We start from the raw sequence: 24418 nt of genomic DNA on the forward strand, positions 1-24418 counted from the left end.
AAAAAAAAACAACAAAAAAACGTTAGACAGGACACTTCACTTCCTGTTTTAAAATTTCTTTTAAAAACACACCTGTTTTCACTGACTTTTGATCCAATGCGAGTTGTTTTAGTATTTTATTGTTTTACGTTTTTATCTTGATGCTTTTAAGTAATTTTTGTTATTATTTTTTCTTTAAATTAATGCCACTGATTTTTTTATTAATCCCTTTGGTAACAGCTGCTGTTTTTAAATGTGCTTTATAAATAAACTTGACTTGACAACCGTATTATACCAAATTGCTTAAATACAAAAAATATCTTCTTCTGCTTATTGTACTTGTGGGAAATGTATGTGACAGGCAATTTAAACTTCTCAACAACTTTATCTCTGAACTGTCTGGTATGTTCCTTAGTCTTCATGATGCTGTTTGATCACTAATGTTCTGTACCAAACCCCTGACGCTCCCAGAACAGCTGAATTTATACTGAGGTGCTCAGTTTACTCATGAGGAGATGCTGTATTTTAGACAGAGGTATCAAAGTAAAACTGTGTTATTTTCCTCCCACTTCTTAAAACCCCAGTTAAACAGTTTGAGGTTTGTGGGTGTAACGTAACGTGACAAAATGAGTTAAAGTTCAAGGGATACAGCCCTTTCCTTACAGCCACAGCTCCTGACCTGTGTGATGAAGAGGTCCATCCAGGCCAGCAGGTTTATGAGGACCAGACTCAGGACAAACAGATCATTGACCTCCGGCTGGACGGAGCGCAGAAACGTGTCCATGGCAGCGAGAGACAGGAACTCCCCGGTGCTGTCGAGACGGCACAAGTGGTGAGGAGGACAGAAAGGCAAGATTTCTTTTCTAAGTGACAAGAAATTCATACCCATGTAAAAAGAAATTACCTGTTGCCATAGCGATAAACACCCTCAGGCATTTTGAGAATATAAGCAGGACTCTGAGTCACTCCGATATCCAGCAGACTGCTGTGGTTGTCCCAGTGACGCACATCCACGAAGATGAACTCGATCCTGCCGGTGAACTTGACAGAGAGCGAGGAGAAGAAGGCGGGAGGCTGGGAGAGATGAGCAAACAGGAACATCTTGGTGGAGTGAGCGGGCTCAGAGTGCCACTCTTCTACGAGCTGTTTGGAATGACGCAGGGTTTTGATTCGATTGGCCACATGGGAGGTCATCCAGCGGAAAATCTGCTCGATTTCAACATAACGACCCGTATACTCTTTGAGCATTACTTTTCCCTTTGATGCTGAAGTCTGAGGAGCCGACATGATGAGTGTGGACTGCTGCCAGCCTCGCTTAATGCACGACCTGGAGGAAAAAATGAAGTATTAGCACTAAACTGAAGCTTCTGCAGGAGGACCACGCTTTTCATTTGACAGGGAAATAAAACATGTACACAGATAAATGTTTATTTCAATACAGCAAACTGAAGGCCTGGTTCTTAAAGGAATGGATAATCACCCACTGCCTTCATGCCATTCATGTTTTAAACTAAGATCATTTTATGTGGAGAGGTCAAAGTATGCGGTCTGAATGACCTGCAGCTGCTATCACATCAAATTTTAGCTCAACATCTGTAAATTTGACAAAATTATAGGCTTATAGGAAGGAGAAGAAAGACATTTACAGTGCAACATATTGTAATAATAATAATAATAATAACAATACATTGCATTTGAAGGTGCCTTTCATGGCACTCAAAGACCACTGTGCAATAAAACTGCAATATAAAAGGCAGTAGCAAACAAAAATGACAACATACACGTCACATTAAACATTACTTAAATAAAGCTAGTGTGACAAGGAAGTTAGAATGGGGGTGGTGGACAGATAAAGCTGGGTATCCTCTGCGTAACAGTGGAACTGAACATTGTTTTTGGAAGATGTTGCCAAGAAGAAGAAGTTAAATGATAAAAAATAGAAGGTCGAGTATAGGACCTTGTGGAACACGTAAACATAGAGCGGATGGATAATAGGTAAATGACTAACTGAACAAACTGTGTCACTTCTTGCTGAGAGCTGAGTAAATTAATTTGCACACAAAGTCTTAATTTACTGGATATACAGTGAGGAAAATAAGTATTTGAACTCCCTGCGACTTTGCAAGTTCTCCCACTTAGAAATCATGGAGGGGTCTGAAATTTTCATCTTAGGTGCATGTCCACTGTGAGAGACATAATCTAAAAGAAAAATTTGGAAATCACAATATATGATTTTTAAATAATTTATTTGTGTTACTGCTGCAAATAAGTATTTGAACACCTGCCAATCAGCAACAGTTCTGGCCCTCAAAGACCTGTTAGTCCTCCTCTATAACGTCCACCTCCACTCCACTTATTATTCTAAATTAGAAGCACCTGTTTGAGGTCGTTAGCTGAATAAAGACACCTGTCCACTCCACACAATCAGTAATACTCCAACTACTAACATGGCTAAGACCAAAGAGCTGTCCAAAGACACCAGAGACAAAATTGTAGACCTCCACAAGGCTGGAAAGGGCTACGAGGCAATTGCCAAGCAGCTTGGTGAAAAAAGATCAACTGTTGGAGCAATTATTAGAAAATGGAAGAAGCTAAACATGACTGTCAATCTCCCTCGGACTGGGGCTCCATGCAAGATCTCACCTCGTGGCGTATCGATGATGCTAAGAAAGGTGAGGAATCAGCCCAGAACTACACGAGAGGAGCTGGTCAATGACCTGAAGAGAGCTGGCACTACTGTTTCCATGGTTACTGTGGGTAATACACTAAGACGTCATAGTTTAAAATCACGCATGGGATGGAAGGTTCCCCTGGTTAAATCAGCACACGTCCAGGCCCGTCTTAAGTTTGCCCATGACCATTTGGATGATCCAGAGGAGTCATGGGAGAAAGTTCTGTGGTCACATGAGACCAAAATAGAACTTTTTGGTCTTAATTCCACTCACCGTGTTTGGAGGACGAAGAATGATGAATACCATCCCAAATACACCATCCCTACTGTGAAGCATGGGGGTGGATGCATCATGCTTTGGGGGTGTTTTTCTGCACATGGGACAGGACAACTGCACTGTATTAAGGAGAGGATGACCGGGGCCATGTAGTGAGAGATTTTGGGGAACAACCACCTTCCCTCAGTTAGAGCATTGAAGATGGGTCGAGGCTGGGTCTTCCAACAAGACAATGACCCAAAGCACACAGCCAGGAGAACCAAGGAGTGGCTCCGTAAGAAGCATATCAAGGTTCTGGAGTGGCCTAGCCAATCTCCAGACCTAAACCCTATAGAAAATCTTTGGAGGGAGCTCAAACTCCGTGTTTCTCAGTGACAGCCCAGAAACCTGGCTGATCTAGAGAAGATGTATGTGGAGGAATGGACCAAAATCTCTGCTGCAGTGTGTGCACACCTGATGAAAAACTACAGGAAACCTTTGACCTCTGTAACTGCAAACAAAGGCTACTGTACCAAATATTAACATTGATTTTCACAGGTGTTCAAATACTTATTTGCAGCAGAAACACACAAATAAATTATTTAAAAAATCATACATTGTGATTTCTGGTTTTTTTTTTTAGATTATGTCTCTCACAGTGGACATGCACCCGAGATGAAAGATTCAGACCCCTCCATGATTTCAAAGTGGGAGAACTTGCAAAGTCGCAGGGTGTTCAAATACTTATTTTCCTCACTGTATCTAACTTTCATACAGTTTTACAAACTAGTAAACAAGCACTCATCAGTTAGTTTTCTACTACTACAATTTTTCTTAAGGTATCACTTGTCTTGTCACAAATCTTGGTTTTATCTGTGTGTTTGGGGTCCTCTAACTCATGCTAATATTAGTTTAGCATGGCTTTTAGTTCTCTCTCATCTTTCTCTGTCCTCACTTGCCTCCTGAGTCAGATGTTTAGTTATTTTTCTGCCTCAGCAATAATGGTTTGTGTAGCCAAGTCTTATGGTGGCTTTGGAAGCGAGGCTGAACTGGAAACTTGGCTTCCAGTTCAAGGTGACCGGCGGTACCACCAAGAGTAGCTCCCTTTACTGGTCCTAGGCAGTGGATCCTGAGCAGCCGGGACCCCAGGTCGACTAGAGTAAGCATACTCTCCATCTTCTTCCGCTAATCTGTAGTCAGGTCGCAGAGGCAACAGGTCCAGGACATAAACCCAGACCTCCCTCTCCATAATGACAATCTTTAGCTCTTCCTTTAGTGTTCACAGACCACAGAAGACACACAATCTTCTGCAACTTCTGGGTCTGCTCTGAGGTGTTTTACCAGTGGGACATGCCCAACTCTAATGGGAAGTGTCCAGGAGGATCTGAATCAGATGAACCACCTCAACTGACTCCTTTCGATGCTTGACTCCAAACTCCTCCTGGATGATGGAGCTCCTCATCCTAGCTCTAAGGCTGAGCTCAGCCACCCTATGAAGGAAACTCATTTTGACCACTTGGATCCAGGATCTGGTTCTTCCCATCATGATCCAAACCTCTTGACCACAGGTGACAGATGGAACATAGACAGACCAGTAATAAATTGAGAGCTATGCCTTTCAACTTGACTCTTTCTTCACCACGACCGACCAAAGAAACACCCTCATTACTGAGAACTAGGCCCTGATCTGTTGATCCATCACCTGCTTCAGCCTACCATAACTCAAGAACATGATGCCCAGACACTTGAACTCCTGCACCTGAGACAAAGACTCCCCCTGACCCAGAGGGAACATTTTACCCGTTTTTAGTCAAGAACCTTAGCCTTGGAGGAACTGACTCTTATTCCAGCTGCTTGACACACGGCTGCGAATCGCCCCAGTGCACGCTGACGGTCTTGGCTTAAAGACACCAGCAGAACCACATGACCTGCATAAAGCAGATATGAAACCCTGAGGTTCCCAAACCAGATACCCTCCTCTCCATAACTACACGTTGAGATCCTGTCCATTAACACCACAAACAGGATCAGAGACAAGGGACAGTCCTGGCAGCGTCCAACTAGGGCTGGGTACCTTTCTAAAATAATCGGTATCGGTACTTTCACTTTGGTGTCGGTTCCTGGACGGTTCTTTTTTCGGTACCAATTTTGTAACTAATATTAATTCTAACAAGAATAAAATTATGTTACACATTAAAGTACAAATTGTGAGTTTTATTTTTTAACTTAGGTATTTTTCTATTCCAAGCAGTTTTCCTAAATAAAAACAAACAATTTTCAAGTCAAAAGAACAGTTTCAAACCAGTGGCACGTCAGTGTCTAAAGCTCACTGCTACACACTGAGGACCGAAAGAAGAGTGACGTTTCAATCCATACACCGACTGACGCAGTTCGGTCGGTGCCATTTAAAAACCTTGGTTCGGTATACAGCCCTACAGCCAACCCACACCAATAATACATAAAATTAGAATATCATAAATAACTGGATTTATGTCAGTAATTCCATTCAAAAAGTGAAACCTGTATATTCATTCATTACATACAGACTGATATATTTCAAATATTTATTTCTTTTATTGTTGATTATAACTGACAACTAATAAAAACCCCAAATTCAGTATCTCAGAAAATTAGAATATTACTTAAGACTAGGAATGCGCGATATAAACGGTACATGGTAGAAACGATAGAAATTTAGCGTACGATAGAGATCTGACTTCTACCGGCTAACCACAGTAATGCTGTGTCTAATATAAAATTGGAGTTGTCAGATTTAATAGTTACTTTTTTTTTGTTGAAAACTGTGCGCAAGTGGCGTTCAAGTGTAAAATCAGAGCTGTCAGATTTAATCTTTACTTTTTTGAGTTGAAAATTGTGCAAAAGTGGTGTTAAAGTCTTTTCTTTGAGGGCTAAGTAGCGAAGCTACAAGCTAACTACGCCCAGCTTGCCGTAGTGTTGCCGTATTTGGACGCATGCGCAAAACGCTGTGTTCCGTCGAAAGTTTTTTGTTTGTTTTTTTCCGTCGAAAGTTAAAGTAAGCATTGGTCAGCTTTAGAGAAACCTGCTCTCTGATCTGTGAAAAGATCACTGTGTTGTATGATTTTACTGCGAGACCCTCTGGTCAAAGCCACAGTCCTTTTGTGTCAACTCTCCTTAAAGCAGAAGGAGGCGCTCACTAGGGGGTTGGAGGTGAAGTGCGTCAGTGTAAAATGCTGCTCTGTTGCTGTTCATTTCTTAAGTGAGAATACTGGAAACTGTTAAGAGTTAACAACATATTCTTTTGTTTAAAACAAATGGCTAAAACTACATTTGATATCTTTTGCACTGTTTTGCACTACAAGAAAGAAGCCTAATACTTGATTTGTTTATTATTTAAAAACTCTCTGGACCTAGTAGTGGCATTTTCTTTTTTTTTTGAACAAGATGTTTATTTTATTTAGTTCTGCTTTCAGATCCAGTATTTGTTACAAAAGATGACAAACATCAATTTCCGGTACAAGTCAAACAAATCGGTTAACCATGAACAATCGAACAGTTCGGCAAGCTGAAATTCCAGATAGTCTCTGTTCCACTACTTGGTGAAGTTCAGGTAACATGTTACACATAGTGTTCCTCACGTTGCTTTTGTCCTTATCCTAACATAGATATTTGCTAAACATTTACACTGGGTCGATCAGGTTATTTACATAGATGCTATCTGTTTTTATGTCAATTTCAAATATGTTATTAACGGATTCCACCTTTTCTTAAACAACTCCATGGACATGTTTAAACTTGCTGTTATTTTCTCCATTGTATAGACATTCACCATTCTCTCTTTCCATTGACTTACAGTGGGGGGCAAAGCCTTACACCAACATACTGTTATCATTTTTTTTGCTACCAGTACGAGAATTCCAAATAGGTATCTTTTTTCTTTACTCAACACTTCACTTGGGATTATTCCCAGAACAAAGACAAGAGGATTCCATTCAATATAAGTGTGTAGAATATTCGAAATTTCCTCACTAATTCCTACCCAGTATTTTCTAATCTTCGGACAGTCCCAAAAAATATGAGTGTGATCTCCAATTAGTCCGCATTGTCTCCAGCACAGATTTGATTTAGCTTTATCAAATTTTGAAAGAATATATGGTGTTTTGAAGTATCTAACAATTACCTTCCAATTAAATTCTTTCCATATCGGACTGTTAGTCAGTTTATGTCCATTTTCACACATCCGCTCCCATTCTTGATCATCAATCACGACGTTCATTTCTAGTTCCCATTTTTCCTTTATCCCAGGAGGTCCCCCCGACATGCATGACTGTAGACATTTATATAGATTTGATATGGTTTTGTCAGATTTTTTTTCTTTAGTGACTTTTATAAAGAACATTTCTAACTCAGTGGGACGTGATTTAAGAAGAGACCATTCAGCATGTGACATCAGGTAACTTCTCAGCTGTAAATATCTGTAAAAGTCGGATGGATTCAATCCATATTTCTCCTGAATTTGACCGAATGATTTCAGGATCTCCCCTTCAAATAGGTCATCAATAAAAATTAAATTCTTATCTTGCCACATTCGAAATCTTGAATCAAGTTGTCCTGGTAAGAAGTCTATTATATCTACAATTTTTAAAGCTCTGGATATAGATTGAGGAGCCTTCATCTTTTTTCTAATTGTGTTTAAAGTCTTTTGAGCACTTTTCATCCACGTATTTGTGATCTTGTACTTATTCCAGGTTTCAGTTGAGCAAAATGCAAGGGCCTGTAAAGAAAACTTAGGACATGAGCTTTGTTCCAGTGTCAACCAAGTTGTTTCTTTGTTCTGTATTAGCCAGTCCACAGTTGCGCACATTTGTGATGCCCAATAATATAGTTGTAAATTTGGCAGATTAAGACCTCCGTAAGGTTTGCCGCTGGTCAGCTGCGTCAATTTTATTCTGGCTTTTCTTTTTTGCCAAATAAAGGTAGAAATCATTTTTTGCATTTTTTTTAACTTTGTTGTTGGAATCCAAACAGGAAGGGACCTAAACAAATACAGCACTCTCGGGAGAACATTCATTTTGACCGTTTCCATCCTTCCAAAAAAGGATAGCGGTAGGATTTCCCATTTTTCTAGGTCCTTTTGGATTTGATCCAATAGTCTCCCATAGTTTACTCTATATAATTTGGAAGTATCTGTAGTAATATTGATCCCCAAATATTTAAATCCCTCCGGTGACCAGTTGAAATTAACTATTTTGGATAATTCTGAGGGCCAGATCCCTCTTATCATCATGGCCTCCGATTTTGAATGATTTACTTGATATCCTGAGACGAGACTATAGTCTTTCAAGCATTTTAAAATGTTCGGTATAGAGGTTACAGGATCTCTAATGTACAATATAACATCATCAGCATATAATGATAATTTATGTGTCCTGTTTTTGTCTGATATACCTAAAATTGACGGGTCTGTTCTAATTAACTCTGCTAACGGTTCTATACTGATCGCAAACAGAATTGGAGAGAGGCAGCATCTTTGGCGTGTTCCTCTTTTTAAGGGAAAATTTTCTGACAGATGACCATTAACACGTACCTTAGAGATTGGATTGGAGTACAATACATCAAACCAACTTATAAATTTATCATCAAAACCCATTTCCACTAAGGTCTGTTTCAGAAATGTCCAATCCACTCGATCAAAAGCCTTCTCGGCATCCAGGCCGAGGAGCATTGATGTTTGTGGGCTTTGTTGTCCAATTGAAATGATATTTAATGTACGTCTAATATTATTTATTCCGAATCTATTAGGTATAAAGCCCGTCTGATCAGGATTAATAAGTTTATTTATGATTCTTTGTAGCCTTTTGGCCAAAATGGCACTTAAAATCTTGACATCATTGCACAATAAGCTTATTGGTCTATAAGAGGCACATTGTGTGGGGTCTTTACCTTCTTTATGTATGACCGAAATAATTGCTTCTGCCCATGTTTTGGGTGGATCTTTGGTTTCCAATGCATGATTAAACACTCTGCATAAGAGTGGGATAAGTTCAGCCTGAAAGCATTTATAGAATTCTCCCGGAAACCCGTCTGCTCCAGGTGATTTATTATTTTTAAGTTTTCCCAAAACTGCCTTAATCTCTTCTTCAGTAATTTTCTCCACCAGTGCTTTAGCCTCATCATCATTGAGTTTGTTGAGATTAATTTGATGGAAAAATTGTTTAATTTTATCTGCTCTATCGGGAGTGATCTCGTTTTCATATAATTGTTTATAAAATTTTGAAAATGCGTTTGCTATCTCTTTAGGGTGGGAGACAAACTTTTTAGATATTGGGCATGTAATTTTTTGAACAGTTCGACTTGCTTGTAATTTCCTTATCTGAAATGCCAAAACTCTACTTGCTTTGTTTCCCTGTTCATAATATTTTTGGTTAGCGAAGCGTAATGCGCCCTCTGCCTTGTAGGTTAATAAGTCATTCAGATTTTTTCTATGTTCTTTCAGCTCCTGTAATATAATGTCACTATTTGTTCTTTTATGTTCAGTTTCAAGTTTCCTAATTTGATCTTGTAGTTTTTCATGCTTTTTCTCACGTTCCTTTTTTATTTTTGAGGAAAATGAAATAATTTTTCCCCTCAAAAAAGCTTTGGCTGTGTCCCATAGAATAGAAGGGGAGATCATGTCCCTATCATTTGTGTCTAAGAAAAATTTAAGTTCGTCTTTTATATATTGGATTGTCTCTGGGTTATTTAAGAGTGATACATTCAATCTCCATAACTTTAAGGGTTTCTCTAGGTCCACATTTAAAGACATTATCACGGGTCCATGGTCTGAAATAGTTTGGGGTTCAATATGACATTCCACCACTCTGTGGGCCTCTTGTTTGGAAATACAAAAGAAGTCAATTCTAGAGTGGCTCTTGTGGACTTTGGAGAAATGTGTATAGTCTCTAACCTTTGGATGTTTTGTGCGCCATACTTCAGTAAGCCCAATCTCCTCTAGCAAGTTTTTCAGCGCTTTTGTTTTTGATAATTGATATTTTTGTTCAAATGGAAATTTGTCCATGTAGTGGTTCAAGACACAATTAAAGTCTCCACCCAAAACAATTATTCCTTTCGAATGTCCCGCTAAAATTTGGGCTAACTCTTTAAAGAAACTCGGATTATCTTCATTTGGGGCGTAAATATTCATCATTGTTAGAATAATTCCTCCTACAGAACCAGTTACCATTATCCAGCGGCCTCCTTTATCCTTGAGTACGTGTTTTGCTACAAAGCATAAAGATTTATGACATAGTATAGCTACACCCCTTTTTTTATATGTTTCATATGATGCACTGAATATCTGTCCCACCCACTCTCTTTTTAATTTAGCATGCTCTACCTCATTTAAATGAGTTTCTTGTAGAAACCCAATTGTACAATTCAGCTTTTTTAATTGAGTTAGGATTTTTTTCCTCTTAATAGCGTGATTTACACCATTAATATTGTAAGTAACAATTTTCAAAGTTGTCATAACTATGTGAAATCCAAAATTAGTTTACCTCTCTTCAATAGTCTATTACTTTTGTGAACATTTTTTACATTCAACATCAGCTTGCCGAAAAACAATGAACTAAGTGAACAAGAAAACAAACTTGCATCTTTATAGAACTTCCAATTGTTCCATGTGCTGCCCCTTTGACTAACACAGGCAGCACATTCCTGATGTAAAAAGGACAGGGAGGGTGATCTCCCTGGGTGGGGTACACATAGTGTGTAGGCAGCAGTCCACATATTCTCCAACTCTTTGCTGCCTTAAATGCCCTGTTGAAGAGAAAACACTCACCCCCAGTACTCCGACCGATGATATAGAAATATTAACAATAGAGAACCTGCGTTGTCTTGTTTCTTACTTTTACACACTCCACCATTTGAGGGCAGAATCAGTTATATAGTACCCCCTGCGTCCTCCTTATGTTGGTCCACAGAGTTTATAATAGCTCTGATATATGAAGTTTGATCATCTTTCTCACGTCTTCCCTGGGTCTGCCATCTATCGCGTAGTAATTCTTTCTCCAGAATGTCCCGATCCTCCACCTCCACAGGGACCCCAAGCTCCCTCAGAATGGATTGGGCCTCGAGTAAAGAGGGAAAAGTCTTGACACCCTTATCCAGGAAGATCCTAAGTTGGGCCGGATATGGAGATTGTGCCTTGATGTTGCGCTCCTTTAGTTTTTTAATCACTTCACGCACTTGTTTTCGTTTTCTTTGCACCTCGGGGGAGTAGTCCTGGTCGAAGTAAACTTTGTTCCCTTTAAACTCCACGTCCCGTTGCTTCCACGCATGTTGTAGCACCATCTGTTTAACATTGAAATCCAAGAAGCGAACTATGATGGATCTTGGTGGTGCTGCTGGTTTCGGCTTCGGGCCCATAGCTCTGTGAGCTCTCTCAATGCAGATACTCGTGTCTTCAGGCAATTTCAGCACAGATTTGAAAAAATCTGTAATAAACGGGATCATCTCCTTTCCCTCTGACTCTTCTTTTATCCCATACACTCTTATATTGTTCCTGCGCAATCTGTTCTCTATGTCGTCTTGTTTAGCAGTCAGTCTGGCGTCTTTTTTAAGCAAGTAAGCTAACGCTCTTTCTTGCTGTATAGCTCGATCTTCAGTACTACTCACTCTCTCCTCCAGTGTGTCAATTTTCTTTTTCATTTCTCCAATTGATGCCTCCATCTGTGCTTGAGATTCCAGAATGTCTTGTTGTGCAATTCTAGACTCTTCCCGAAATTTGCGGAGCTCCGTTAGCAGTAATGTTTCACTCCCGGAGTCGTTCTGAGCTAAGCTAGCATCTAGCGTTAGCTGTTTTTGTGCCATCTTCATATCCTCGCCTTTTCCCGTCTTCGTTTCTCGTCTTGTCGTTTTTTGTGTTGAAGACATTCTAATAGTGTTTTCTGGTTGTTTTGGTGGATTCGTATTTTTACCGCAGGCAAATTAAAAGTTATTTCGGTCGGAGCGTAGTCTGCAAGCGTCTCTACTCGGGCATACCGGAAGCGGAAGTCCAGTGGCATTTTCTTAATACAAAATATATGATGGCAAAAGGACACCCTATGCTTTTATAATTCCTATTGCAAGTTTTATACCAAAAACATATCGCAATATATATGGTTATCGCCACCCTTCACAGTACATATCATGATATGAATTTTATGCCATATCGCACATTCCTACTTAAGACCAATTAAAAAAAGGGTTTTTAGAAATGTTGGCCAACTGAAAAGTAGGAACATGAAAAGTAGAGCATGTACAGCACTCAGTACTTAGTTGGGGCTCCTTTTGTCTGGATTACTGCAGCAATGCGGTGTGGCATGGAGTCGATCAGTCTGTGGCACTGCTCAGGTGTTATGAGAGCCCAGGTTGCTCTGATAGTGGCCTTCAGCTCTTCTGAATTGTTGGGTCTGGTGTATCACATCTTCCTCTTCACAATACCCCATAGATTTTCTATGGGCTTAAGGTCAGGCGAGTTTGTCGGCCAATTAAGTACAGGGATACCATGGTCCTTAAACCAGGTACTGGTAGCTTTGGCACTGTGTGCAGGTGCCAAGTCCTGTTGGAAAATGAAATCTGCATCTCCATAAAGTTGGTCTGCAGCAGGAAGTAGAGCAGGCAATATGGACCAAAATGAATATCTTGATATTTTTAAGATAGATAAGATAGATTTATTTTTTAGGGATGCACCGATCCACTTTTTTTTACTTCTGATCCGATCCCAATACCTTAAAAAAAAAAAAAAAAAAAAACCTGAATATCGGCCGATACCGATCCAGTTCCCATATCATGATCATCATTGATTTTATATGAGGCTGTAATAATCTCCTCTCAAGTACAATTTGTACAAATATATGCATGCATGTCCAAAAAGGCAGCTTGAGGTAAGTTTTATTAATGTTGGATAAGTTTTAATGCCCCACAGGTGCTTTCAATAGCTGCCCACTGCACCACCTGGTGGTGGATGGGTTAAATGCAGAGACTAATTTCGCCACTCTATGGAAACATACAGTGCTGGCATTGTGATGACGTTATTATTATTGTTATTATTAAAGTTAGAATTAAATTCTGCTAACAAAAAACATGTTTTTTTATTCCTAGCTTTAAAGTGGATATTAAAGTGATTAACTTAAGTGATTTCCTGATGCATGCTCAATAATCCAGGTAGAAAAATCAAAAAAAGTTCAATCTGGTCCTCTGGACCAGATTGAACTTTTTTGAATTTAAGTGATTGTTTAAAGTTATTTTATATTTTTTTAAATAAGGGGCAGATATAAGAATGTTTTTTTTCTTTCTGCACTCTTTTCATTCAATGTTTTCTTTTTGATTATTTTTTTTTTTTTAAATATTGTTTCTTGTAAATGAATGAATAAATGAATTAAATTAAATAAAATGTTAAATGTCTTCAAACACCTGCTAAGTTCATGGAATAAACCAACAGACATGTTCCTGTTTTTAGTATTTTACATCACTTTATAATGTAGCTGTTTTTGTTTTTAATATATATAATTTTCAAATCATATGTTTTTTTTATGACTGTACTGTTGTACTGATAAATATCTCCTGGAGGGTAAACTATATCTTGGCTGCAAGAATCAAACTGAGAAAGCCTTCATTTTCTACAACTGATAGTGGTTGGTCATTAATTATGATGAAGTTTAGCAACTTCTCTGTAAACATTTGAGCTCCGTGCTTTCAGCGATGTCTTCTTCTTGTTCAATCCGAAGCAAGCAGCCTGATTTGGGGCAGCCGCGCTCAGTCTGCCCCTCCTCAGAGACGGGCAGACTGAGCGGGGCAGATTGGACGCAGCTGGCCGGGGTCGAGTCGCTTGTTGTGGGTTGAGCAAAGAGCAGCGCCACGCTGAAGCCACGGAGCTCGAATGTCCAACGTAAAACTAACTTTACCACGGTTTAATGTGGCGCTATGGCTCTGCAGACATTGTACGATGCTGTCTTGTTTTGTGGCGTTTCTAGTGTAAAATACTTCCACACAGCAGACATGTTTAGATGAAAAGTTTGTTAGCTGTTAGCCACAGTGCTGCTAACTCAGTCCTCACGTTGTAGCTGGCTGCAAACTATGAAATGGAGTTCCTGAATGTGAGGCAGGTCTTATTACTCTGGGTTCATGAGACACGCCTCCGTTCAGGAAATCCATTCCAGTTTGAAGCCAACATGCATCATGGATCGGAAATATCAGCAGGTGGATCGGAAAAATCCGATACGTAAATTATGCTGGTATCGGAGGCCGATACCGATACTGGATCGGATCGGCCCCATCCCTATTATTTTTAAGACTGTAAGATTGTTTTCAGCATTGTCTACAGAACTCATTTTTCTGCCCCTCATCTGGCAATTTAAATCCAAACCATCTCTAAAAGAACAGCCATTGTTTTTCTGCTAGCTCAGCAGTTCTTCATACATCTCCCGTGTTTACTTGTTGTGCCAAATGTCTCCTGCCCATCTGCTGGAGAAGCAGGAAGCTGGGGAAGCATGCGGCTGACGGGCTGGGTTTGTATTCAAGAAGGGAGAAGGAGGGGCTGCGTGGGAGAAAGAAGACAGCAGGCGGATTTTCAAGTATAACACAATATTGTTTATATTGATATAGTCTCATCTTTTATCGCAAAAAACCCCCAAAAAAACAAAGATTGTGATATTTTTAAAATATCGAGATATTGCCCAGCTCTAGCAGGAAGCATAAAATGCTCTAAAACTTCCTGGCAGACGGCTGCATTTACCTTGGACCTCAGAAAACACAGTGGACCAACACCAGCAGATGACATGCCCACCCCCAAACCATCACTGACTGTGGAAACTTTACACTGGACCTCAAGCAACATTGATTCTGTGCCTCTCATCTATTTCTCCAGACTCTGGGACCTTGATTTCAAAAGGAAATGCAAAATTTACTTTTATCAGAGAACATAACTTTGGACCACTCAGCAGCACTCCCAGGTGAGACGCTTCTGATGCTGTCGCTTGTTCAAGAGTGGCTTGACACAAGGAATGCGACAGCTAAAATCCATGTCTTGCACATGTCTGAGCGAGGTGGTTCTTGAAACACTGACTTCAACTGCAGCCCACTCTTTGTGAATCTCCCCCACATTATGGAATGGGTTTTGTTTCACAGTCCTCTCAAGGGTGCAGTTATCCCAATTGCTTGTACAATTTTTTCTACCACATCGTTTCCTTCCCTTCGTCTCTCTGTTAATGTGCTTGGACACAGAGCTTTGTGAACAGCCAGCCTCTTTAGCAATGACTTTGTGTCTTGCCCTCCTTGTGCAATGGTTGTCTTTTGGACTACTGTCAAGTCAACAGTCTGACCCATAATTGTGTAGCCTACAGAACTAGACTGAGAGACCATTTCAAGGCCTTTACAAGTGTTTTGAGTTAATTAGCTGATTAGAGTGTGGTACCAGGTGTCTTCAGTATTGAACCTTTCCACAATATTTTAATTTTCTGAGATACTGAATTTTGGGTTTTCATTATTTGTCAGTTATAATCATCAACATTAAAATAAATAAATATTTGAAATATATCAGTCTGTGTGTAATGAATGAATATACAAGTTTCGCTTTTTGAATGGAATTACTGAAATAAATCAACTTTTTCATGATATTCTAATTTTATGACCAGCACCTGTGAACTCAACTTTGTGTCAAGAATGTGGACACAAGCTCCGGCTTTGGTTCTACAAGGACCTGATAGGCCTACAAAAGCATCCCAGGCACCACATACTCCCTTAGCACCCCCCCAGAATACCTCGAGGAACACAGTCATAAGTCTTCTCCAGGTCCAGAAAACACATGTAGACTGGAAAGTCAAACTTCTATAGCCCCCTTAGCAACTCTGCAAGGGTGAAGATCAGGTCTACTGTTTCATGATCAGGACACTGCACTGCTCCTCCTGAATCGGACATTCGACAGTAAGCCTAGTGCTAAGGCTAAAGGCTGAATTATACCCTGAGACTTCAAGAAATCCGTTTTCACTGACACAATTGCATGATTAAAATTACTTTATTATGTTCTCACAGGCACTGTCAGAACTGCTGTTCAGGCTGCCGTTTAATATACCCTATTATTTTACATTATTAGTGTTTTGCGTATATCTTAGATCTTTTAGAGTATTGTTTGGTGTTCGTCTGGCGTATATCTTAAATCCAAAGTTACAAATAAAGTCCAGTTGTTTTTGTATTGAACGCTTTTTAAATTCATCATGTCCTGGATGACTGAGAATCTTCACCAGCATATATCTTAAATCATTATATATCGTTTCTTTTTATACTTCATATTTGTGCTATTTTAGGGTGTAACTGGGACCTTGAGTACACAATTTTATGCCACCTCATGTACCACATATGATGCGAATGACAAACATAATTGAACTTGAACTCGTTCTGTGCACAAGTGACAAAAAGTACCTAAGACAGAGATGGAAACCTGTACACCCCTACCTATTGTCGTTGGAACAGTTGAAAGTTCCAGTCCTTATCCCAAACTGAGAAACTTTCTGCACCATCTTCCCCCAGTTGGACGGACTGAGCAGAGCCTCCTGATTCTGGGCAATGACCTGCAAACACAAAAAACCCAGATCAATAATGGAACAAAGGTTGAAAGCAAGCTAATCAGTTAATATGCTGATCAGCTCTGCGAGGTGCTGGCCGACATCCTTAACTCCTCCCTCACCCTGGCAAAAATTCCCACCTGCCTAAAGACCACCAACATCATCCCAGTTCCTAAGAGCTCTACAGTGACTGGTCTGAATGACTACCGGCCAGTAGCCCTCACCCCGATAGTCGCTAAATGCTTCAAAAAACTGGTCATGACCCACATCAAAACAACCATCAACATCATCGAGGACCCTCACCAGTATGCATACCGTGAGAATCGATCAACAGAGGATGTCATCTCCTCTGTGGTAAATGGACTGTACTTATATAGCGCCTTTCTATCTTATTTCAAGCTACTCAAAGCGCTTTACACTACAATCTGTGCCTCATTTACCCATTCATACAGCACTCTACTAGATCTCTACAAAGCTAATTGAACAAATCATTCTAATGAAACTAATCAGAGCTTTATCGCATTCAATGGGACACACATCAGAGGCAACTAGGGGTTCAGTGTCTTGCCCAGGGACACTTCGACATGTGACTGCTGGTGGATTCGAACCCACAACTCTCGCATTGGAGGATGACTGCTCTAACCACTCAGCCACAGCCGCCCCACACTGCTCTCACCCACCTGGAGCAGGACTCCTATGTTCATATGCTCTTTGTGGACTTCACATCTGCCTTCAACACCATGATCCCCCAAACCCTGATGGACAAACTATTCACACTAGGACTAAGCCCCTCCATTTTCAACTGGGTCCTAGACTTCTTAACAAACAGACCACAGTCCACAGGATCCACAACTTCTCCTCCTCCACCATAACCCTCAGCACTGGCTTCCCTCAGGGCTGTGTGTTGAGCCCCCTCCTGTTCACTCTGCTTACGTACTACTAGGGCTGGGCCATATCATATCGTTCATAATAATACTGGTAAAAAAAAAAGCTTGCCCGGGCAAAAAAATGATATATGCTAATTTCATGATGTAATACGTCAGGGCGCCCCGCTCCATTAACAGAACGGAGCACGCCTAACAACCACACCGAATTGCGCACCTCCACTCCACCTGTCAGTACTGGTGTGATGCTAATTAGCTGCACGCAATACTTGCTAGCTAAAATGCTAAAAACAAACAAAATGCATCCAGCTTTAAACTGCAGGTACAGACAACTCACTGTCTCTCCCTCCCCCCGCTCTAAGCTGCCGGTGCAGGCTGCGTCTCCCCCGCTCTAAACTGCCGGTACAAACAAGCACAGCTCAACTGTCTCTTGAGATCCACAGTCCGTGGACCAAGAACAGAGTCAGGTGATGAGAGACAGAGCATCAGAGAAATGAATCATTCCTGCAGGAACAGAGGAAGCTGAAACACCACAAGCTTCAGGGTCAGCTGATCACCTTGTTACAAGTTCTGGAAGTTATAGCTCATTTAAAAAGGCAACATATATTTTGTTGTATATTACATTTATGCTCAACAGATATTAAGCTTCATTTTATTTTATTTAGTTATTTTTGGAAACTTCACCTACACTTTAGTTTTTGTGGTGGATTTATTGATCTATATTTTGTGCAGACTTTTTCAATCTAAATAACAGAAGTTTTTTTTGTTTTATACTTTGTGACAGAATACTAAATAAAATAATTTCAGTAAAATTAATCCTTATTGTTATTTTTAGTTTTTATATAATACTGCAAAGCAACATGTTAAGTTAATTTTGTCAAATGAATAACTATGATTTCTGTTGGTTTTTTTTTTGGTTTTTTTGTTGTATCACAAAATTTATCGTTATTGTCAGAACGTTCTGAAATATCACAATATTATATTTGAGCCATATTGCCCACCCCTACTTCAAACTTTACAGTATCACAGCCTGGATGGGTAGGTACTAGGGGTGGGCGATATGGCTCAAATATAATATCGTGATATTTCAGAGCATTCTGATGATAACGATAAATTTCGCAATATTAAAAAAAACACAGAAATCATAGTTATTTATTTGACACAATTAACTTAACATGTTGCTTTGCAGTTTTATAAAACTTAAAAAAACAAGGGGTAATTTTACTGAAATTACTTTATTTAGTAAAGTATTCAGTCCCCAAGTATAAAAATAAAAAAGATCCTTCTGTTATTTAGATTGAAAAAGTCTGCACAAAATATAGATTAATAAATCCACCACAAAAAAACTAAAGTGCAGGTGAAGTTTCCCAAAATAACTAAATAAAATAAAATGAAGCTTAAGATCTGTTGAGCATAAATGTAACATACAACAAATATATGTTGTCTCACATGTCGAAGTGTTCCTGGGCAAGACACTGAACCCCTCCTAGTCTCTGATGTGTGACCCATCAGTGTATGAATGTGATCTTAAAAAAAGCACTGATTAGTCTCTTTAGAATGATTTGTTCAATTAGCTTTGTAGAGATCTAGTAGAGTGCTGTATGAATGGGTAAATGAGGACACAGATTGTGGTGTAAAGCGCTTTGAGTATCTTGACATAAGATAGAAAGGCACTATATAAGTACAGTCCATTTACCATTTAAATGAGCGATAACTTGCACAAGTTGTGACAATGTGTCTTCAGCTGACCCTGAAGCTTGTTGGTGTTTCTGCTTCCTCTGTTCCTGCAGGAATGAGTCCATTTACAATACAGGAGGATCTGCGGTGGAAATGATCTCCAGCTTCAAGTACTTGGGGGTGCACCTAAATGACAACCTCAGCTGGGACAACAACACCACCAGCCTGATCAAGAAAGCTCATCAGAGACTCTACTTCCTCAGGCGGCTGAGATGAGCTGGTCTGGGAAGCTCAGTCCTCACCTCCTTCTACAGGTGTGCAGTGGAGAGCATCCTGTACTCCAGCATCAATGTGTGGCATGAAGGCTGCACAGCTGCAGAAAGAAAAACTTTGCAGAGAGTGGTGAAGGCTGCACAGAAGACTTGTAATCAGTCTCCTCACCATCACAGACATCTACACCTCCAGATGCAGGAAGAGGGCCACCTGCATCATGAAGGATCCCACTCACCCAGCACACACACTTTTTGCCCCACTCCCCTCAGGAAGGAGGTTGAGGAGCATTAAGTGAAGAACCACTAGACTGAGGAACAGCTTCTACCCTGAGGCTGTTAAGACTCATGAATCCAGAAAAATCACTGTAATGACACTTTAATTGGTGATATGTCACTTTATCCATGCTACTGATTTCTTACCCATAAGCTGCTATATTCATACCCATCTGCTCACAACACTCATGTTCAGGCTGCTGTTTAATACTCATATTATATTATTGTTGTTTAGCATATATCTTAGATCCTTGTTTCTTTTTTAATACTTTATATTTTTGCTATTTTTGGAAGTAACTAGGACCCTGTGTACACAATTTCGTCCCATCTCATGTACCACATGTGGTGCGAATGACAATAAAGAACCTTGAACTCCCAACAGAAGTCATTTCAAGGTACGACTTCAGATTTCACTTTATAAAAACAGGAACCATTTTTTTTTATGAGGATATGTTCACCTGAACCAACCAGATCCCATCTTTGGTGTCCTCCACCAGTTCATAGAAGTGTATCTCTCCGCTGAAGACGGTGGTGGTGGAGTCTCCTGCTTCGGTCTGCTCCTTCTCTTTCTTGATGGCCGAGTACAGCTCCCCCTGAGTCAGCTCCCCTGACGGTTAAATGAAGGGGAATAAAATAAAACATCCAAGTTGCTGCAGGCTCTTAACAGATTCATCACAGAAATTAACAACAAATTAAAAAAGTGCAGAACTGACACGAATCACATCTTACTGACAGGAATCAGCTCCAGCAGCTGAAACTATGAACAAACTGGTTTTAACCATGAGTGTTAGCAGAATAACTCGTGAACAATAATCATGGTTGATCCTTTGACACTCAGACTTTTTATGGTTATGGTTTTTTTGTCTCTCCTTCCCGTCCTCTCAAACCAGCCGGTCAAAGCAGATGGCCGCTTGTCCTGAGCCTGGTTCTGCTGGAGGTTTCTTCCTTTTAAAAGGGAGTTTTTCCTTTCCACTGTTGCCACTGTGCTTGCTCAGGATGGGAGACTGCAACGAAGCCAAGATTCAACTTGTCTGCTGCTTCCTTAGATGGAGAACTTTACTACTTGGCTTTTTTATGTGCCCTGAGACAACTTTGTTGTGATCTGGCGCTATATAAATAAACTGAATTGAATGGTTAGTGATCTGCACCAATTCAAAAAATAATGTTTATAGAAATGTCTTGGCATTTATATTTATTTTTAATATGCTGGGTTTTTTTTGGTATAAATGTTTTAACAAGCGGGAGTGGTGGAGCAGAGGTTAGAGGTCGCCAGTTTGATCCCACCGACCAACATCAAAATGTGGGTGGGAAAGGTGAAGCATCCACACCTGCCTCCTCCCTCATTTGCCCCACTCTGAGCCCTTGAGCAAGGCCTTTAACCCCCACCAGCTGCCCCCCAGGCACCCCTGATGACAGCTCTGCTCCACACAGAGGGCTGTGGTAGCTCGGTGGTCTGTGGTTGTGTCAGGAAGAACACCTGGTGAACAAACAATCACCAAGTCTTCATGCGAGTCACTTCACTGTGAGGAAGCAGCTGAAAGAAGAAAACTACAAACATGTCTTCCAAACTGCAACATGCAATAAATATTTAGCAGCCGAAGCTTCTGACTGAAGCTAGTTGTCTTTTACACAGTTCTGACCCACGTAGACCACTGGTCTGGGATCAGGTCTTGAGGGACTCGGAGGTATTTCAGGATAGTCCAGAGCTCACTGGTGATTAAATGTATTTTGCTAACACGAGGGATGATGCAGTTCGGTCCTCCCAGGTGAGGTGTTTACCTGACTTCTCCACCAGCTCGCTGACCTCCTTTTTCTCAGCCAGTCCGGAGTGTCCCAGTCCTCTGCACTCCAGGATGGTCTTGAGCTTCTTGTAACTCAGGGACACCGGGTCCACGAGCTGCGTGGCGAACGTGCCGGTCTCGTACCAGACCACAGCCTCGAAGAGCCGGGCTAGCAGGAAGAGCACCGAGAAGTACAGCAGCAGGAAGAACAGCTTCAGCCACATTTTACTCGACTAGAAGTCTCCTGCAGAGGTCAAAGCATATATGTCTCCGTCTCTAGTGTCTCCTTTGTGTCCTATCTTGAAGACAGTGTCTCCATTCAGCGCTTTAGGTCATAATAAAATCATTAGCTGGCTCCGTCAGCAGGCCTCGGATAAACAACCAAAACAAACAGGCCCAGTCTGCGCAGAACCTGACGCTGCTCGGTTCTGTTACACCCGAGCACGGTCGAACCGAGACACGAGCCGGTGTGAGGCCCCTCCGGCCATGGTCGGAACAAGCTAGCTGGATCAAATTCACCCCCCGAATAAACGCAGAACTCTGTCCGTGGGGCTCCGCACTGACCAGCAGGACCATAGATATAAACACTAGATGCCTCATTGGCTGCTGCGGCGCAGGATTTTCGGACGCCATCTTGGAACGGTCGTCTTATTCAGTTAAAGCAGAAGATGTCTCAGCACTTCGCAGCTTATTTCTGTTCTAATCGACGGACTGTTGACGTCAGGTCTCGGGGGATAACTTTTCACAAGTAAGATGAACATATTATTGTTAGTATTTTGTGAATATAATATTCCTGTACTGTGTTGTGAAATAATATTGTGTTCTTTGTTGAATCTGTGATTCCCACTTCTTGTTTTACTTTGAAATTGACCCACTTCCTGTTTTACTTTGAAGAGGCTCCCACAGATTGAAGTCTGTTCCTGTTTACATAATGTAACACGATGTCTCACATTTCTGATTCGTTTGAAACTGGCCAATCCCATGACAACAGACTCAGAACGTGCGGTGAAAAGTTAGTTTTGCTCAGGTTTTGCTGTGTGAAGGAATGCCCTGTTTTTAAACAAAGAAAGTGCAGGTTTCTGCTCGAAGAAAAGAGACGAAGCAGACAGCCAGATGAAGCAGAGAGACGGTCTTCTTCAGAATCCTCCTTAATAAGGTTGTATTGTATAGTTTAGAATGGATGCATCCATTTAATAATATGTTAAAATAATGACTGCATTTAACTAATCCACTGTTTATGCTTGTGAATCTGTAACTTTTTGACTTTTTAACTTTTTGACTTTGTGACTTTCTTTGCTTATTAAATATTCGTAAACTTGAAGGTGCGTTTGTCGTATTGTGAAGTGCGTGTCTTGACTCCTCCGCAGGATTGACCGGTAACAGAGCTCGGGTGGAGAAATAAAGAAAAACACAACAACTGTATTTATGTCCACCAGCTGATGTGATGTTCAGTGTAACACGGTGTTCAGCTGCAATGAAGCTAACTGAGATCTGATGACAGGAATATTTTTCTAGCAAACGTACTCACTATTTCAGTAGCTTTGGTTCATTATCAAGAGATATGTATCACAAATGGAGTTTTGTTTAAGTTGTTTTTGTATGTATGTTAAGTATGTTTTTGTGAAGACACAAATCTCCTGTTTTCATTTTGAAGGTTTCCCAAAGAACAAGATGTGAGGAAGAGGTGGAAGTATCTTTGAGGAAGATTCATCTGAGCAGTGAGGATTTTGATCCAACTGATCAATTGTCCGAATGAGAGAAGGTGTGGTACCATCGGTTCACCTTCAAAGAGTAGGAGCATCATTATAAGTTCATTAGAGTTCATAAATTTACATATTTAATTGTCAGTCACAAGGTGAGACACCTCCATGTGTTTATATGAACAGGTAACTATAGACTGTAAAGTTCATATTCATGATGCTTTTTCATTTCAGCTTGAAAACTGCAGGACCACAGGAACTCAACAAAAGCTGGAGCTGCTCTGTCTGTGGCCTCTCAGGAACGTGCACATCACACGCACAACCTCAGGAACGTGCACGTCACACACACAACCTCGACCTCATGATGTGAGTATTTCTATTTTAAACTTTTATTTTTTCATTGACCCTTTATTTATCCAGGTAGTCTCATTGAGTCACAAGAACTCATTTTCAAGAGAGACCTGTTTAGGAGCAGATGGTGGGGGTTAAGGGCCTTGCTCAGGGGACCAGGGTGGGGCCAATGAGGGTGGAGGCAGGTGTGGGTGTTTCACCTTTTCCACCTCATTTTGATGTTGACGGTACCGGGAGTTGAACCTGCGACTTTCCGATCACAGGCCCATCTTCTAACCTCTGCACCACCACTCCCCCACAACATGATATCATACTGGTCATGGTCATATTAAAATCTCACTGGTTTCCTTCCAGATGTGTTAAACAGCTACTGGTCCCCCTGATGTTTCCAGGTGTCTGTGGTCAGTGGATGAAAAGCCTGGCATGAACAAGATGATGCTGGAGATCATCATTTGTCGAGAGCTCCCACCTTCTAACTGTGAAGAACAAGAGCAGCTCAGTGATTCCCTCAAGGCTCAGTGAAGGTGCTGAGAGCTGCAGAGAGGCTGATTTATGGAGCTTCAACACAGCAACCTCCAAACATGTCCACCCTCACACAAATCGTCCATGAAGACACTGGACCAGAGCACAAGATAATAAGACACTGACAACAATGACAACAATACACATTCACAAATGATTCACACAAATTTAAGTTTTTTTAATTGTTTGTTTGTTTTACAATTGAAAAACAGTTTGTTATCCACTGTTGTCATCACTCTTTGTTAAAATCCAGGTCTCTCTTGTAAATTAGTCCTATTCCTGTATCAATAAAGGTTGAATGAATATAAATATATACATAATGATTTATTCAACCTTTTATTTATACAGGTTGGCTTCATTGAGCCACAAGGACTCATTTACAAGAGACCTGCTCCAGACAGAACAGTAAACAATGGCAATGATGAACTACAGTAAAAATAATAGAGATGATATGTATATGTAGGTATATATATGTGTGTATATATATATATAT

The 24418-nt window shown here is 40.5% G+C and overlaps 1 protein-coding gene across 1 annotated transcript in view; it reads right to left on the reverse strand.

Moving 5' to 3' along the window:
* rnf103 (ring finger protein 103) overlaps positions 1-21576 on the reverse strand; it is a 36529-nt gene extending 14953 nt beyond the window's left edge. The window contains exons 1-5 of the mRNA XM_037675442.1: positions 21351-21576; positions 20030-20178; positions 16356-16471; positions 884-1306; positions 659-791 (exon numbers count right to left, since the gene is read on the reverse strand). Of these exons, the coding sequence (XP_037531370.1) occupies positions 659-791; positions 884-1306; positions 16356-16471; positions 20030-20178; positions 21351-21576 (1047 nt within the window). The remainder of the gene's footprint in view (positions 1-658; positions 792-883; positions 1307-16355; positions 16472-20029; positions 20179-21350) is intronic.
* Positions 21577-24418: the final 2842 nt, after the last annotated feature.

The sequence above is a fragment of the Nematolebias whitei genome, chromosome 4 (assembly GCF_014905685.2).
Source record: "Nematolebias whitei isolate Nwh7 chromosome 4, NemWhi1, whole genome shotgun sequence".
Lineage (NCBI taxonomy): Eukaryota > Metazoa > Chordata > Actinopteri > Cyprinodontiformes > Rivulidae > Nematolebias > Nematolebias whitei.